Genomic DNA, 16,411 nt, shown 5'->3' with positions numbered 1-16,411 from the left:
TACCAGAGTACTTTGCAATATACTACTATCCAACAATGCCTACATCTACCTCTCCTTACAAGTCTACAACGGACAATGGAAAATTATTTTACATATTTTTTATTGTTTTTATTTACTGACTTTCACAAGAAGTAGGAATAAGAAAGATAAATACAGTTTGTTGCTCCGTCCCCTCCAACCAGGTAAGGCCCGCCAGCACTTGTTGACCGGTTGGAGGGGCGGCAACATTGAATAGAAAAAAGAAACAAGAAACGAATAACAAAGTTCCATCTAACCAGTTCAAGGCCCGCCAGCACTTGTTGACTGGATAGAGGAAAAGAAGAAGAAAAGCAAAAGCAAAAGACCAAATTACAAATACTCAGCAAGGTATCATCATATACAGGAAATTTTGAGTAAGCAAACAAAAGAAAGCAGAAACAGCAAAGTCGAAGAATCCAAGAAAACAACTCAAATCAACAAAACGCCCCTCGCTGTTTTCATGCTTTTCCAAAATCGAAAAACTCCCCAAAATCAGAATCCAATCCAATGATGTCTGGTAGACAGACAATCACAAAACAGACCATGTCCAAAACACTTCTCAGATCGTCCCCATGTGTAGTATCCGAATAGCTCACTTCGCAGCCGCGGCCTTCTTCGAATCGTAGTAGTAAAAGAGCGCACGCATACCCCTGTGCGACTCATCCATCTCATGCAGCCCCATCAACTCCCAGAAACGGTCTTGGTCCTCCACGTGCGCGCGCAACTCAACGCACATAGCCACGATTCTTCTCTGCACACCGGGGGTCTCATCCTTCAATGAACGGATAGCGAGTTGGCCGATCTTCTGCAGTGTCCCGTTGTCGAGCTTCGAGTTCCGCTCGTTCAGGTTCACCAGTGCGTGGCCAATCACGTCAAATCCCTTCTGGAACACCTTGTGGCCAGGGTCCTTCTGGCCGTTGCTCAGGTAGTAGATGACGGAGTCGATGATCGCGAATGGCTCGTTGCGATCTACGACGTCGTCGATCATATTGTCGATTGCACGTTCCAGGCGGCGCGTCATGCCATCAAGCTTCTCGGCTGACAGGAGCTCCGTGACGATGAAGGGCGCGCTGGCGTCAAAGTATTTGTCGGCGTAGAGGAACATGCACTTCACCGTACAGAGGACCTGGGTCTTGTAATCCCACTGCGTGCCGAAGGGCATTGTCTGAATCGGCGGTGGCAGCGGAGTCTTCATCTCATCGAGCAGGCGACCCAGCACATCGTCGAACTGCTCCTTGTCGGTGAACAGCTGGTGCTGGTGGAATGCGAGCAACCCTTGCAATCTTCGGTAGCCCGTCATGTCCAGGTCCCTGTTCTTGATGCGCTCGAATGCCTTGGCGAGCATCTCGGGGGCCTTGGTGGGATCCTGCGAGCGAGGGCTGATATCCCGTCTCCCCGAGCGAGCTGCAGCGCCAGTGAACCGATCGCTGATCCTGCGCACAGCCCGTACAGCCTGGGATATCGCATCCGATGGCTCAGTTTCGGATGCCGGTGCCGGTTCTTGCTTGTCCTGTAGGTCCGGCGTCATCGCAGGCGGCGAGGGAAGCCCTGCTTGGTTGTTGACCGTCGGCGACCTAGGCGCAGGCATCTGACCCGATTGAACCGCATCGTTCAGCGCGTCCCATGCCGAGTCACCCTCTTCGTCATCACCGGCGCTGGTCGACCAGTCGACGGCGGACAACACGGAAGTGCGCTTCCTGAGAGGGCGAGGCTCCAATTCCTCAACTGCTGGTTCGACTGTCTCCGCAGGGAATTCTTGACTTTCAGTTCGAACTTCCTTGACCGGACTCGAAACCTCCTTTGGTGCCGTGTTCGAGCCGTCATTCCGTTCACGATTTTCCTTCTCCTCATCACTCGAGGCTCGCCGGAACGCTTCCTTTGCGTTGAGCGTAGTCTCGATCGCCTCTGAGACAGACACCTTTCTCTGGCGGGCTGGACTCGTCAGGATTGGAACTTCCGTCAATGCGGCGTTATCCATTTCGGCTCCGTTTTCGAAATTGTTCTCGTTTTGTATTTCGGGGGTGTTTTTGTTGTTTTCGTTTTCGTCGGTCCGGATCTCGCCAATATTGCCGTCGTTCTTCTTGGCCCGCGTCTTGGGGATATTGATACTCTCATAAGCATGATCGGAAGAATAAGTGGATGAATGGTTAGAAGAATAATTGGAAGGATGATTGGAAGAATACTTGTTGTTGTTAGTCTCGCCGCTGATGTTTCCTTGAGTGGCCGTCTTCGCCGGGCTCGCATTTTGCAGCGGGTCACTCTTCTGTCGCGGACGAGTAGGGCCAAGTGAGATCTTGGTGGGTGTTGATGTTTGTGCAACCGATTTTCGAACCGGGCTACCTCGTGGTGTAGTCTCGTTCGGTTTTCGGTAGTTTCCGACCGCAGTCGCGGGACGAGCTGCCAAATCATTTCGGCCAGCGCGTGGTTTCGCGGCCCCCGGTCGCATTGGCGCGGACGTCAAGGATGATGTCGGCGTACCTGTCGCAGCGGGTCTCACCTTCTTGCGTGGCTGGCTGGACTGAGCAGACTCCGCCGTCGCCGCAGGAGGTGGTAGACTCTTGGCGAAATTGGTCTTCGCTCGTGAAGAGGCGATCGCTGCCTTCACAGACTGGCGTACTGGAGTTTTACTGCCAGCTGAAGAAGTCAAATTCGCCAGGAACGGATCGTGCATCTGGTTTGCCGGGTCCTTTTCGATCAAGGCGCGATGCTTAGGCTGCACTTCCTCCAAGAGCCTATGATCCGTTAATTTGCGTACCTAAGGAGGGACAAGCGGCAACTTACTGTCGAGCTCTTTCAGGCCAGAACTTATAAAAGTCCCAGAATGTTGAACGATATGCCGCCCGAATATTGTCTTTCGCGTCAGCGACACCGTTCTTGATGCACTGCGCAATCTCCGCCACGCCCTCGGGTGTGGTCTTGTGGCGGTCCTGACTATTGATGATGACACTGAACCAGCCCGGGGTAAAGCCGCGCAAGGTGAAGTTGTTGTCTGAGGCAGCCGACTTCACGTGTTGCAAAATGCGTGAGTTGCAGGTCACATTTTCGAGGAGGACAATGACAGTCAAGTTGCCGTTCTCCGAAGTGATATTCTTCTTCATTGAGCAAATTTTCAACGCATGCGGCATGATGAGATCCATAGAGGGATCAAGCCGACTACCGTTGACGACTGCCAAAGACTGCAACGTCAGGAGGCCGTTTGTCTGCAACGAGGTTCGGACAGAGTTGGCAACCTTGAAAATGCCATCGTACATGGACTTGATCTCCCTGAGATAAGCCTGAGTGAAGTCATGCGGTGCATTGCCCCAGGTAATACGGCGTATCATTTTGACAGCATTCTCACGCTTTTGCCAGTTCGTTTCCTCTTCTTTGCCCTCAAAACAAGGAAGCATGTCATGCAAAATCTGCTCCAGTTCACGGACTGATGAAACATGGCGGGGGACAACTCCTGCAGGCACCGCTTTCTTGTCAACTTCGGACTCGGTGTGACGAGGTGTCTTCGGAGCGGTGTGTTTGTCAATCGAAGCGTCTGTCTTTTTGGGCGCTTTGTACGTATTGGCCTTGACGGGGTTCGGACGGGTAGGAACCGGTCTTACAACGACTGGTGTATCTTGGAGATGGTCAGAATCCGCAGGCGTATGGCGTTGGGTTAATGGAGCAGTCTTACTCTCTGTTGGGCCTTCGGCTGTCTGCTCCGCATATTTGGAGAAAGCTGAATGTGGCCGCGAGACGAAAGGATCGACATGGCTGTGTGCAGGGGCGGGTCCAGTAATAGCATCGTCGACAGTCTGCCAATCAGAGTCGGAATAGTGACTATCTTCTACCGGGGCGGGTCCGGCGACAGTCAAGTTATGATAATGGGAAGAGAGTTGGGTAGGATGATGGTCGACCGGGGCGGGTCCGGCGACGGAGGCGGAGGCGGAGTGAGATGGGGTGTTCAAATTCGACGAGGCCAATTTCGGCTTTCGGAGAGCCTCACCCCTTGAGGGCGGCCTGTGCAGTACATCACCTCTGGAAGGCGGCCTATGAAGCACATCACCTCTCGAAGGTGGCCGACGTATGGCGTCACCCCGTGAAGGTGGTCGAACCGAAGGTGGTCTTGTTGAAGAAGGACGGGTAATAGGATGATCGACTTCCATACCAAGGTGTGTGAGGATGTCATTCTGAGTCGACAGTTTGACATGCTGCTCGGCCATTTGCCTCCTTAAATCTTGCTTGGCAAAATCAGGCATGCGGCTATCACATCGTCAGTCACTGTGTGAGTACAGAGACATGTCTACAGCGGTACTTACTAGAACAGGTCTTGGATGACCGTTTTGGCGGTATCTCTGAGTTTCGGATGGGCATCCTCGAGGCATAAAACCATATCCGGAACGAATTGTTTAAAAGAGATGCCACGGTCATCATGCACCTGCAGCGAAAAGTCAGAACACGATTGCAAAATGAATCAAGTGCACTTACGGAGTTGAGCAAAAGGAGGCAACAGTCCTTGACCATGTAGCTCCTGGACTTGAAGCTAACGTGCAACATGTCCTCGATTTGCTGCGGAGCGAAGGGCTGCACGTCGAGAAGTGCTTGTTGAGCCAAATCCCTAATGCGCTGCTTGTGGTCGCTCAGGCGGTCCATGAGACAAGTGATAAGATCTCTGGCGAACGCTGATATGAGATTATGCATCTCTTGGATTACCAGACGCTTGAAAAAGTGGCCGAGGGTCGAAAATCCTGCCGTGTACAAGGCGGAATGAGGGGAAGCTATCGACACCTGCAAGGCCTCAAAAATCGGAGGCACGGCTCCCTGAGGAACATTCTTCTGCTTGATGTCAGATTTCAAACCAAGTAGATGAGTAACCTTGGCGTCCATCGACAAGTTGCTGTTCCTCAGCACGGAGACTAGCTCCACAGCCTTTTGCTCCATTCTAGCCACGAAAGATTCGAGCTCGGTGCGTGCTAGAACGAAGAAAGCATAGGCAAGGGCGAAGCGATAGGCAAGGCCGAGGACAGATATGAAGAGGTTCCAAATTTGGGGTTCGTAGTAGATGAAGAAGAGGGTCAGGAAGGCAACATGTGCCAGGAAGCTGATGGTTTGAGAGTCCATGGTCAGTAATTGTTTACGATCAAAGAACATAGAAGACGGGGGTTACGGAGCGGTTGGTGAAGAAGAGAAGAATGGGGGACGGGGGCACGAAGAAATACATTTGTAAACAATGCTGTTGAGGCAGTCGCAGCTCAGTATGTTGTTGTCGAGAGCGAAGCAGGTGCGATGAGGAGGCAAAAGCGGCGGTGGTCGACCGTGAACATGAAGCCGCAGCGGGACGAGCGCATGCGATAGAAAAAGTGGAGGGGATACGGTTGAGGCTCTGATAACGCACGGGCGCAACAATAAGCGCTTAAAGTCAATTTCTTGAGGACGGTACTGTCGCGAACGAAGGGATGAAACGCGAGCGGAGGGCGATTCGAGACAAGCAGTGTGGTGAAAGGAGCGAGGGGTAGGGAGAGCTGGTGAGGTCGGGATGGTGTTTTGTTTTGTTGTCGCGATAAGCTCTTGAGGGTGGCCTTTAACCGCTAGCCTCTGTTGGGCCACAGTCTCGGTGCACTTTGGGCCAAGGCGGGGTGCGTCGACTTAGCAGATTTTCCCCCCTTCCGGCCACGCCCTTGTTTATGCTCGCAGATGTCACTGCACTGTAATGCGTGATGGACATAGGTAACTAATGGATGCAGCTGTAGCTATTCCCTGTTGCAGAGCTTTACATGTCTCGACTTGTATAATGATAGCTGCTCTACTGTACTTGAGCCGCTATGGTGGGCCCCTGAGTTGTGTTTGTTGACACCAAACAAGTGCTACTCGAGATATATATCGTGGCCAACGCCCAAACATTGAGTTGACCTGCCCGACGGGACAACCTGATGCCCCATAATAATCCTACGTCTATTCAAGTGAGAAACCCTGTAGAGACTAAATGTCAGGGAAACGTAATGACACACCAGGGTCGCTGTGCGCCAGGCACGTAAACTCCAGTGAACCGTGCCTGGGCTTGAGGTCATTGAGTTTAGTCCCCGAGTCCGCGCCGCCGCCGGACTGCATCCCGCCCACCTGTCTCCGCTCACTACTACAGAGTACATCTACTAGTGCATCAACATTAAACATCCACATCCTGTCCATTAACATTCAAAAGATTCTTAGCAAGAAACATGGCTACCCCGTCCCCGATACCCCCAAACCTCAACCACTCCAAACAGTCCCCTCTCACGACCGACGCAACAGCCCACCACCGCCCAAGCCTCCCCGCACCCAAGTTCCGCCTCCAAATTGACGACGTCCGACATCCCGCAGCGCAATTCTTCCTAAAGACAATCCCTGACCTAGCATCAACTCTCGAAACCGCCCTCAAAGCCATAATTCAGAACCTGTACACCCCTCCTTCCCTGGACCCAACCTCCGCCGATGCCATAACACCGAAGCGCAAGCACCCATTGTCATTCAAGCCACTTCTCCCTCCAACCCGCTCGGTTACCATCCTCCTCCGCGATATTGGCGGCGTAGCTTACACAACAGGTCGCGACCTCGATAACGATCATAAAGAGATCCATATTTCCCTCAGCTACATCCAGCATTGCCAGACGAAGGCCGATCCACTGTCTGAAATCGTCGGCGTGATCACCCACGAGCTAGTCCACTGCTACCAATACGCTGCGCCGCGCGCAACAACAGATGGAAAACCAGATAACGTCACGCCGCGCGCACCAGGCGGGCTAGTTGAGGGCGTAGCGGACTTCGTGCGTCTAAAGGCCGGACTGAGCCCGCCGCATTGGACCCGCCCAAGCTCGGCCAAAGAGAGACCAGAGAAATGGGACTCGGGGTATCAGCATACAGCGTATTTCTTGGCTTGGTTGGAGGATGTTAGAGTTGGACGGGGGGCTGTGGGGGTGTTGAACGATCGGCTGGCTAGGGCTGGGTATGTGGGCGATGGGTATGGGAAGCCGAAGGAGGAGGCGGCGAAGCATAATGGGTTTTGGAAGGTGTTGTATGGGAACACGATTCAGGAGTTGTGGGATGGGTATGGTGCTTGGTTGGATAATCCTGGTGGGCAGGGGAACTGGGAGGATGAGATTGTTAATCCGTGATATCTAGGAGTAGGAATGATATCCTCGGAATCCGGTGTCAAGACGCTTTCAGATGTAGTAGTTATGGAACCATATTGATTAAAACTGCGTAAAACTCATTTGTTCTTATTAGATAAATCTATGTATAGTGTGAATGAGCCAGTGGTTACAACAGAGAAAGACAGGGGGAAACGCAAAAGACACCAGAAGATTGTATAAAATTCCCATACTGTACAAGATCCGATCTAAATGATATGATAAAACATATTGCACGACGCGGCTCTTGTCAACTCGTGACAAGGAAGAACTGCACCGTGAAGAAGAGAGCCGCGATTCTCCACCGCCCTGATACATATCTATACAACCACCTCACCAAGATCCACGTAGACTGGCTTCCAAGGAGCAGCGCCTTCCTCCTCCATTGCGCTCGGTACGCGCACGGCCAGCGGGCTGTAGAGGTACCATCCCTTAAGAGAGGCCACGGCAGCCCTGGCCCGAGCCTCAACCAGACTGGCGCCTGCGCCCTCGCCCAATTTGTCCCTTCCAGAGAAAATGCCAACAATGAAAACGGGAGATCTGCTCAGACGACCGGTTTCGCTGATAATTTTGGCGACAGGTGGGTCGTAGTTCTCACGCGCACAGAGCTTGGATAGATCTCTGAGGGGCTCGTAGAAGTTGAATAGACTTGAGACATCGAGATGCCGCGAAATGACGTGCTGTTCGAAGAAACGCTTCGCCGCGGCTCTACCAGCGTGGAGGTAGATAGCACCCATGACAGACCCAACGAAAGACGAAGAAGCCTGTTCAGCAGTCACTGGCTTAACCTCCTGCGTCTCTGGCAAATCCTCTGGCGCTACACCTGCCATGTCAGGGTCCCCAAACTCGTTGTCATAAACAACGCTAGACGAAATTGATTTCCGCCAATGCGTCTGGTCCTCATTAGGCCTTGTGGTGCCAACAGGAGGCTGAGCATTAATGTCGGTTCCGGGTTGGACTCTGCTATACTGGAGGAAACCGGGGTCTACCTCACCGCCAGGGGCAGCAGCATGTTCCACACCCCACTCCCGTGCCATTGCGCTGAGAGTCTTGGGTCCAAGATAAGCGTATACGGCCGCGAAGATAACACTAATGGGTAGTCGGGGGTATGTGCAAATGAGATGTTCGGTGGTATAATTCGAAAGGAGATCGTGACCAAGGGCGGCCAGCGATTCATTGTTAAACTTAGGATTCGGGTCTGCGGAGGGGTCGACTAAGCATCTTGCTAGTGTTTCGAGAGGCAATCGCGAAGGAAGGTAGAGTCGTGCATGGAGCGCCGCAAGTTTCGAGGACTCGCGTGCGGCCTGGACGGGTGGTGAAGGAAGTTTGCGTTTGTTGATTCGGGGTGTGGGACGAGGGATCCGACGGATCGGTTGTTCGCCAACTGGTTTCTCATTGCCGGATTGTAAAGGTGTCGTCTCTGTTGATTGGAAGCGTCTGCTTAAGCAGAATTGTTGCGGCAATCTGTTGCCGGCTTTGACTCGCGACGATAGGGCCGTACTGCTCCATCGTTGGAGATTTAACCTCTTCATTAGCGCGATTAATACAGCCCAAAAGGCGTGTTTCCAGAAATTGAATCAAGGAAGAGGAAAACCGGAACCCAATATGTCGGGGTTGGTGAGCGAGGAAGGGGGCTGTCGTGCGATCCGCTATACTTTTGGACAGAGAAAAGTTGAGCTTCGCCGGCCGGAACTCAAGTCACGGGACCCGAGAGTCGTGTGAGAAAAGTTACTAAGCGCCAATGTGATCACGTGATGCAGCTTGGACGTCGGGCGGCCTATTATCCGCGAGGCATTATCATCACCTCCGCAAAGCTATTTGACAACCTTTATTTTCTAAAGCCACAGCAACTCCTCTCTATCACAATGGGTGGAGGCGGAAAGATCCCGTATGTTCAGACTGCGCTCCCTGATCCCCAATTGGTTCAATGCCCACTAATATGCTTGCAGATACCCCAAGGAAGTCTGGTCTCCCGCCGGAGGCTGGTACGCTCGGCCTGCGAACTGGAAGGCTAACACCGCCATCATCGGTGCTGCTATGCTCGGAGTTGTCGCTGCGGTATGGAGTATCAGCGCCGAACGCGAACATCGCGATAAAATGCCAGAGCCTGGCCGGTTCTTCCCTAGCCGATAGTCAGTCACCCCTCGATATTCGATGCCCCGTCTTTCGTCAGTCTTGTACTGACCCGCCTTTTTGTACTTCTAGCTGGAGCAAGCAGATTATTGAACACGAGAGGCAACAGGCCGCCAAGCACGAGTCATAAGGAGGAGAGAAGAGAAATGCGGAGGACGGTATGGTATGGCAAGGTCTATGTTCTATAATCATGTGGGCTGTACGACAATAGAAGGGCGTTTCCAATCGGTCAGTTGATCTGCAAGTGCTTTTGGAGAGATTCCTCGAGTGTTCGATACAATCTCTGGGTGTACAGACGGACACGTTCCGTGAATTCAGTTCCGTTCCAATGTTCCTTTCCTTCCAGAGTTGTAGACTTGCGTGGCACTCCGATTTGTTCGACGACAAAGCTCGCAGCAATTGTGGCGCAAATCAACGCGGCTGGGATACTGCCGTGGGTTCCACAAGCTGCGATTGTTCTCTGCCATGTGTCGGACGTCGCAAGGATTCCCCCGATGGTCATAGCCGCAGGCCTACCTTCGCTCACCATTCCCTGAGCCAATGCCCCTAAATAGGAGTTTCCAGCTCCAGTTGGATCCACAACCAGCGAATTCCCGGAGGCAGTAGGCTGGTGATACGCAGGCAGCCAGATCCTCAGGCCTCTAGAGTAAGAGTAGCTACCGTCTTTCCCAGCTCTAATCACCAGATGCCCTTCTCCACGAGGGCCGATGCCTGAATCAAGGATGCTTTTCACTATTCTCTTACTAGATGTACTTTCCTCGTTCCAAGATGGTTGTCCGAACATCATGCCTAGCTCTAGGTCATTGGGGCTCACAATGTCAACCTCACGGCATGCCTCCAGGAACTTTTGCTGCTCCTCGGGCGTACACATATCTGGTACAGGTTCCCAAACGAAGATGGGTCTATCACTGGCAAGACCGGGAGGAGGGCTTCCATTGCTCCAGAGATCCTGGCGACGTCGGAGGATATCCTGTACGATGGATATACAACGAGTCGAGGAACAAACCATGTGGAATGTTTTGGACGACACCTGGATGCCGGAAAGCATGTCGGGCTCTAACCTTAATTTCGGGGTCAAGTATTTGAAAGCTCGTTTCTCGTTGGGCCCGTAACCGTTCCATGCTCTGGTGGTCAATCTTCCGGGATCATTCCTGATCACACAGTCGGTATTCCACGCCTTGATCTCTTCGAGTACCTCTGGGGGAAAGTCAGAGCCGACGTCAACTATCCAACTGACAGACCGCGAGTACTCTTGTCCAGCAGCCAGACGAGCCCCAATTACCGCAAAAGAAGCTGCACCGCCGAGGACGTTCTTCACGTTTGGTCGGGATCCCTCGAAATCGATGTCATCTGGGGTTCAAGCATGAGCATTTTGTCGTGGCCTTAAAAGCAGTTGAGGTGCCCATACCAAGAATGAACATGCCCAGAGTGCAGAAATCGACATTGGGTTTCTGCTCTCCGCCTGGAGTATTCTCCCCCGCAGACATGGTAGGGCAAAAAATGCTCGCTCGTAAGAACTAGGTATATCAGAAGCTGTTGTATGGTGGGGTTGTTAACTCTTATCGCTGGAGTAGTTAACCTTTATGCAAGGAACCAACGTGACCTCGGCCGGGCTTACTTATTCAGACCCACAGCGGAGAAGGCCAGGCCAGCTCAGGAGCGTCACTTTCGACACCTAGCAACTCCCCATCTTACCTTTCTACCTTCTACTTTGTTTCTCCAGGCATCTATATACTGGCCTTGGACGTCTCGACGGAAATCCTGTACTTGGACTCTTCATTTCCTCAAATCTCCTGTCTGTAGCCTCGTCGCTGCTCCGAGATTCCGACAAGATGGCAGCAACCAGCCATATGCACAATTTGACCACTCTCATTAAGCGGTACGAACTCGTTCAGCCTGCTAGCTACGGAGCCCCTCTGTGTTACGCAGTGATTGTACTTAATTTATGTTGCTTTCAAGGCTAATGATTTCCCTACAACACCAGGCTAGAAGCCGCGACCTCCCGCTTGGAGGACATGGCCGTCTGCCTAGATGAGCATGGCGGCCAGAAGGCACCCGAAAGCACAGCTGCGCCGGTACCGCAAAACGCCCAACAACCTGCACCTGCCGCGCCCGCCGCGCCCGCATCCGCTCCCGTCCCACCCCAGATTGAAGACTTCGATAAGTTGATCAGCAAGGATGTTGGGAATTTTGTGGAGCTTGGAAAGAAGATCGGAGGTCTTGTCGCAGAACAGGTAGGAGATCCAGGAGTCGGACAGCTCGTTGAACATCTGCTCACTGGCCTTAGTCAAATGCCGTCCTCCAAGCTTTCAAGGCAGAGCGTACATACCTCGTTGTTTCGACCAAGGCAAAGAAACCCGACATGCAACCTCCTGAGCTTATGACGGAGCTCCACACTGCCTCCGACGCTATCAACAACATCAGAGAGTCGAACCGGGCATCGCCTCTTGTCGACCACCTGAGCGCAGTTGCAGAGGGTATCGTTGCTCTCGGTTGGTTCTTTGACCCCAAGCCTGCCGATTTCGTTGGCGAGATGCTCGGAGGTATTCAGTACTATGGTAACAAGGTTCTGAAGGAATACAAGGAGAAGTATGTGCTCGGTATTGAGGCGCGAATTCCATCATAGTTGCTGACATGTTTGCAGGGATCGTACGCATTACGATTACATCCAGGCCTACTACCAAATCTTCAAGTCGCTTTCCGCCTACCTTCGCAACCACTACCCCAAGGGATTGACATGGAATGACAAGGATGGAGTTGACGCGCAGGAAGCACTCAAACAAGTCAAGAGCAGTTCCGGTGGTAGCGCTGCTGCTCCTCCACCTCCGCCTCCAGTGCCAACTCTCAACATCCCCGGTGGTGGTGCCCCTCCACCTCCTCCGCCTCCTCCTCCCCCTATGATTCCCGACCAGAGCTCCGGCTCCGGCTCCTCATCAGACATGTCAGCCGTATTCGCTCAACTTAACCAAGGCGACTCTGTCACATCCGGCCTCCGCAAGGTCGACAAGTCCGAGATGACACACAAGAACCCCAATCTCCGCGCCAGCTCAACCGTCCCCGGCAGCCCAAGTTCCGCCTCGCGTTCCAAATCGCCCGCCCCAAACAAGAAGCCCAAGCCAGAGAGCATGCGCACCAAGAAGCCACCACGCAAGGACCTCGAAGGCAACAAGTGGTTCATCGAGAACTTCGACAACCCCGGCGAGATCATCGAGATCCCCGCTAAGCAAAACCACTCCATCCTCATCTCCCGCTGCAACAAGACAATCATCAAGGTCTCCAGCAAGGCCAACGCCATCGCCATCGACAACTGCCAGGGTCTCTCCATTATAGTCGATTCTCTCGTCTCTAGCCTGGACGCCGTCAAGTGCTCCAAGTTCGCTCTTCAGATCGATGGCTTCGTTCCCACTTTGCTCATGGACCAGGTCGATGGTGCGGTCGTTTACTTGTCTGGTCAGAGTCTGAGCACTGAGGTCTTTTCGAGCAAGTGCACAGCTGTTAATGTCATGCTTCCGCCTAAGGAGGGCACGGACGAGGATACAAAGGAGTGCCCTGTCCCTGAACAGATCAAGACGTACGTCAAGGATGGTGCTCTTGTTAGCGAGATCGTTGAGCATGCTGGTTAGATTTGGGGTGTTTTTTGAGCGGTCAATTTTTTTTGCTTGGCATGAGGTGGACAGGATATATTATTTGCTTCGAACATTGTGCAGATAGACAATCACACTATATACAAATCCTTCCAACTCTTGACTGCGATTGGATCATGTATCATGTATTATATCATATTCTAGTAAGAATGTTCATTGCTGATATCCCTAAGTATTTACTCCGTTGTACGACTGCTATTCACATCAAGACCCTAGAGGACACCAATTTACAAGTCCTGAAGTACCAAAGTAACCCAACAACATAAGGGGGAGTTTGTGGTTGCCCAAAACACCTAGAACGCGCAGAATATCCCAACGCCGAAGAATCAATAAAATGTGACTTGGAATCGTGGACCCCGAGCCTTGAACCGCGCGATGTGGGTATAGTATAGTATAGTCGTAATAAAAAAGAGAGCTCCCACGTGATGTGCACCTGGCAGCTGGCAGTGATGCGGGAGCTCGTATTCGGGGACGAAGATGGACCTGCATCTTCAGTTTAGGCGATTGTTTAACCGCCTGGTATCGTAAGTAGTCCCCCAACAATCTTGGTTGTGGGTGGGAGGGAACTAGATAGGAAGGCACGCGCGCATGTAAGTGCTCCTGATCTTGGTATCTCCGGGAAGTAAATAAGGCAGACCGACTAATTCTGAAGTAGCGCGATACGCTCCATCCAAATCAATGCATTTCAGCATCATAGGGCTTGTGGACATCAAGTCCTCGGAGTCGCTTGGCGAGGAGGCTTTCCCCTTCAGGGCTTCCTATGGACCCTGGGCGGTAGCCACCATATCCCGCCTCGCCCCTGGCAAGTTTGTTATAGAGCTCTGACTCATGAGCGGGAAGACGACGAGGTGTCGGGCTTCCCATCCCGACAACTTCGCTACGAATAGAGGGGATAGATCGGAATGGATGAGGCGGATGCTCATCAGATGTACGGCAACCAGGTGGACGAGGCGACGAACCACGTGGTGTCTTGTCCAGGTTAAACCTTGAGCTTAAGCAAAGCGGATTAGGTTCACGAGGCGACTTATACGGCGAATAGCGGGGTTCGGGATGCTGAATCTCGTTTCGAAGCTTCTCTTTGCCATCTGGCACTCGGTTCGCGAAGACAACGCGGATGCTTGAGTGGAGGTAATAACGGCCTCGTGATGGGCAACAGATGTTGAGATGGATCAAGTATCGCAGAACTGGCTTGTCATTCGGGTCGTCGGAGTTTGTAAGAGATGCTTCAGGGCGATCGGTACCGTAATTTGATCGGGCAGACAAAGGCATATCTAGGGTTGGGCCAACCGAGTAACTCCTTTGTCGAATGAATGTTTTTGTCCCGGGTTCCATATCGCTTAGGTCGTAAGGCACAAGGAACAGCTTCACTGCGGTCTTGTTGGGGTTCTTGATCATCACCTGTAGTTGCCCTTGCTCTGGGATCCGGTAGCAGCCGCCCGGCGGAGATTTCGGCGACTCTGTCCTTCTATGCCGCTTCTCTCGCCTACGCAGAGATTCTTGGTCAGTGTGCTTTCCGTGCGTGACATCCTCGTGGTTCATCCTGGAACTTTCGCCCGGACTCTGATGACGCCTACGGCGCCGATTATTGTTTGAATTTTCTTTTGGAAGGGAATTTTCCAGATCGATCATTCCAACATAAGGACTTGGGCTGTCATCAGAGATTGTACGTCCATTACCAGACGTCGGATAGCTGTAGAAGACTGCTGGGAAAGGAACCGTGACGTGAGGCGGGCATTTGAGACAGGATTTACCCTTGCTCTTGCCCAAAACACCAATCTGTGCGGTAAAGTCTAGCGGCTTTGAAGGGCAAGTTGACATTCGCCCACGGAGAATTGACTCTTCATACGACCCCACCATTGGAGCGTGAGGCCTGCAAGACACCTCGGAAGAAAGTGACGGTCTCCGCAGCCTTGGAGAGTGACAATGAACGGACGATGCGAGCTGAAGGCTGTATGATGAGGCCAAGGATCGGCCAGGGGTTCGAGAATGATTCGGTAAGGAGTCCCATCTTGTTGAATGGGTTGGTGTAAATTGTGTAGACGCTACCTGCAGCTCTCTAAAAGTATCCGGCGGGAGAGTTCGTCGGCGGTTAGCCTTGTTGAACAAAGCTACCTGCTCTTCGGAATCCGTCCGGGAGGAAAAGTCCAAGTCGGTATTGTTCGCTTGATGCACCAAGGGACTCGTTGGTGCCTTGAGTACATAACTAGACGAGAAAGACCCAAGCGACGGCGTGGGTGATTGGGTTGTCTCGTTGACTCTGGCCTCGAGAGCTTGCAGCGGTGCGGTTTGGGTTCGTGATGGAAATAGAGGAGGCGCGAACCATGGCGTAGTCGGTGAAGAAGCAAGGAAAGGTACCCCAAAGTTGCTGCTCCGTTCAGGTATCGGCGATTGAGGTATTTGTTGTTGCCGCTCGGGCTGGGGTGTTCCTTCTCTAAAATCACCAGAGTGAAGAGCCGAGCGAGGACGCTCTATTTCGGCTGGCGATGCAAGCTCCGGATTCCGGTCTGGAGGGTTCTGGGTTGCGTCGTGAATATGACTTTGCTTGTTCGCCTTCGACGGCCATTCAGGAACGTATAAATCATGGTGACCAGACCTTGCATCTGAGAACTATAGGAAGACTGACATTAGCGGATGCTTTGAAAGAAACATAGGAAGAATGAAAATAGCTCAGAAAGGCAAACAGAGCCAGGATGTAAAATAGGTAAACTATTATGGAAACGTACCGAGGTATACTGCGGCCATCTTGACGTCTCCGCAGTTTTGAGATGATGTATTAACTTTTCCCGATTTTGCGCATATCGCCGGGTTAGACCAGGACTCTCCAGACCGCGCTTGTGAGGGAAATCATCTCTGGAGCTCCGTGGACTGAAGGCGCTATCGGCTTCGTGAAGTTCATGTCTGTAGTCTTCCTGAGACATTTGCTGGTCCGATGACCAGAGGTCGTAGAACTGCCGACCATGGGGGTCTTGGAATATTGGCATTGTCACCGTTTTGTCGGGATATTAAAATGTGTCAGAGAATGCGCAATCATCTCAAAAACAGCCAACCTCAGGAAAGGTCGTAAGCACTTTATCGTCGTTCGGTGGGTAGGTGGGATGATTCAAGTATTAATCGGTGGTGGCGGCGAGTACCGGTGTGGATAAGGACGAAAAACGAAGGCAGCAATAGGTGGAAACGGGCTATATAGGAACTTTGACTTTGAGAGCAGGTAATTCTGGGGTTTGAGGAAAAAGTAGAGTGTTTGAGAGTCTCGTCCACCGGGAAAGAGAGGTGAGGCAGGAAGAATAAAAGGACGGGGCGGCGTTTGACATGAGAGTCATCGAGTCGCTTTCCCCACCCGTCGCATCACTCTCCCGTTTATAGATCCGCTGCGACTTGGTCCGTTCTGAACCCTCGCTCGCTCGTCATCACTCTTGTGTCATCTATTGTTGAAATCTCCAAACTATCTTCTACAGAGCATCATAAACCATGGCAATATGCAAG

The 16,411-nt window shown here is 52.3% G+C and overlaps 7 protein-coding genes across 7 annotated transcripts; 3 read left to right on the top strand and 4 right to left on the bottom strand.

The window, feature by feature from the left end:
- Positions 1–37: 37 nt before the first annotated feature.
- BDV14DRAFT_162819 (uncharacterized protein) lies at positions 38–5,511 on the bottom strand. Its single transcript, XM_073766935.1, has 6 exons — positions 5,208–5,511; positions 4,477–5,089; positions 4,308–4,426; positions 3,683–4,251; positions 2,800–3,625; positions 38–2,750 (listed from the first exon to the last, which is right to left on the bottom strand). The coding sequence occupies exons 2-6, from the start codon at positions 4,927–4,929 to the stop codon at positions 611–613; spliced, it is 4,107 nt and encodes a 1,368-aa protein (XP_073633217.1). The 5' UTR covers positions 4,930–5,089; positions 5,208–5,511; the 3' UTR covers positions 38–610.
- A 605-nt stretch (positions 5,512–6,116) lies between these two features.
- BDV14DRAFT_162818 (basic secretory family protein) lies at positions 6,117–7,181 on the top strand. The gene has a single exon (XM_073766934.1). It carries the CDS (start codon positions 6,204–6,206, stop codon positions 7,134–7,136), a length of 933 nt encoding a protein of 310 aa, XP_073633216.1. The 5' UTR covers positions 6,117–6,203; the 3' UTR covers positions 7,137–7,181.
- A 12-nt stretch (positions 7,182–7,193) lies between these two features.
- BDV14DRAFT_162817 (mitochondrial 54S ribosomal protein mL44) lies at positions 7,194–8,828 on the bottom strand. Its single transcript, XM_073766933.1, has one exon. The coding sequence runs from the start codon at positions 8,681–8,683 to the stop codon at positions 7,472–7,474; it is 1,212 nt and encodes a 403-aa protein (XP_073633215.1). The 5' UTR covers positions 8,684–8,828; the 3' UTR covers positions 7,194–7,471.
- A 134-nt stretch (positions 8,829–8,962) lies between these two features.
- Positions 8,963–9,464, top strand: BDV14DRAFT_40680 (uncharacterized protein). The gene is made up of 3 exons (XM_073776695.1): positions 8,963–9,039; positions 9,101–9,283; positions 9,357–9,464. Exons 1-3 carry the CDS (start codon positions 9,017–9,019, stop codon positions 9,412–9,414), a joined length of 264 nt encoding a protein of 87 aa, XP_073633214.1. The 5' UTR covers positions 8,963–9,016; the 3' UTR covers positions 9,415–9,464.
- On the bottom strand, positions 9,464–10,996 carry BDV14DRAFT_40694 (ribokinase family protein). Its single transcript, XM_073776697.1, has 2 exons — positions 10,693–10,996; positions 9,464–10,634 (listed from the first exon to the last, which is right to left on the bottom strand). The coding sequence occupies exons 1-2, from the start codon at positions 10,769–10,771 to the stop codon at positions 9,514–9,516; spliced, it is 1,200 nt and encodes a 399-aa protein (XP_073633213.1). The 5' UTR covers positions 10,772–10,996; the 3' UTR covers positions 9,464–9,513.
- On the top strand, positions 10,938–13,020 carry capA (adenylate cyclase-binding protein). Its single transcript, XM_073776694.1, has 4 exons — positions 10,938–11,163; positions 11,269–11,518; positions 11,572–11,873; positions 11,929–13,020. The coding sequence occupies exons 1-4, from the start codon at positions 11,117–11,119 to the stop codon at positions 12,905–12,907; spliced, it is 1,578 nt and encodes a 525-aa protein (XP_073633212.1). The 5' UTR covers positions 10,938–11,116; the 3' UTR covers positions 12,908–13,020.
- Positions 13,021–13,510: 490 nt separating this feature from the next.
- On the bottom strand, positions 13,511–16,197 carry BDV14DRAFT_40689 (uncharacterized protein). Its single transcript, XM_073776696.1, has 2 exons — positions 15,652–16,197; positions 13,511–15,535 (listed from the first exon to the last, which is right to left on the bottom strand). The coding sequence occupies exons 1-2, from the start codon at positions 15,907–15,909 to the stop codon at positions 13,604–13,606; spliced, it is 2,190 nt and encodes a 729-aa protein (XP_073633211.1). The 5' UTR covers positions 15,910–16,197; the 3' UTR covers positions 13,511–13,603.
- Between the last annotated feature and the right edge of the window lie 214 nt (positions 16,198–16,411).

The sequence above is a fragment of the Aspergillus stella-maris genome, assembly GCF_047715825.1.
Source record: "Aspergillus stella-maris strain CBS 113639 unplaced genomic scaffold BDV14scaffold_2, whole genome shotgun sequence".
NCBI classification, from domain to species: Eukaryota; Fungi; Ascomycota; class Eurotiomycetes; order Eurotiales; family Aspergillaceae; genus Aspergillus; species Aspergillus stella-maris.
This window is presented reverse-complemented; position numbering and strand designations above follow the sequence as displayed.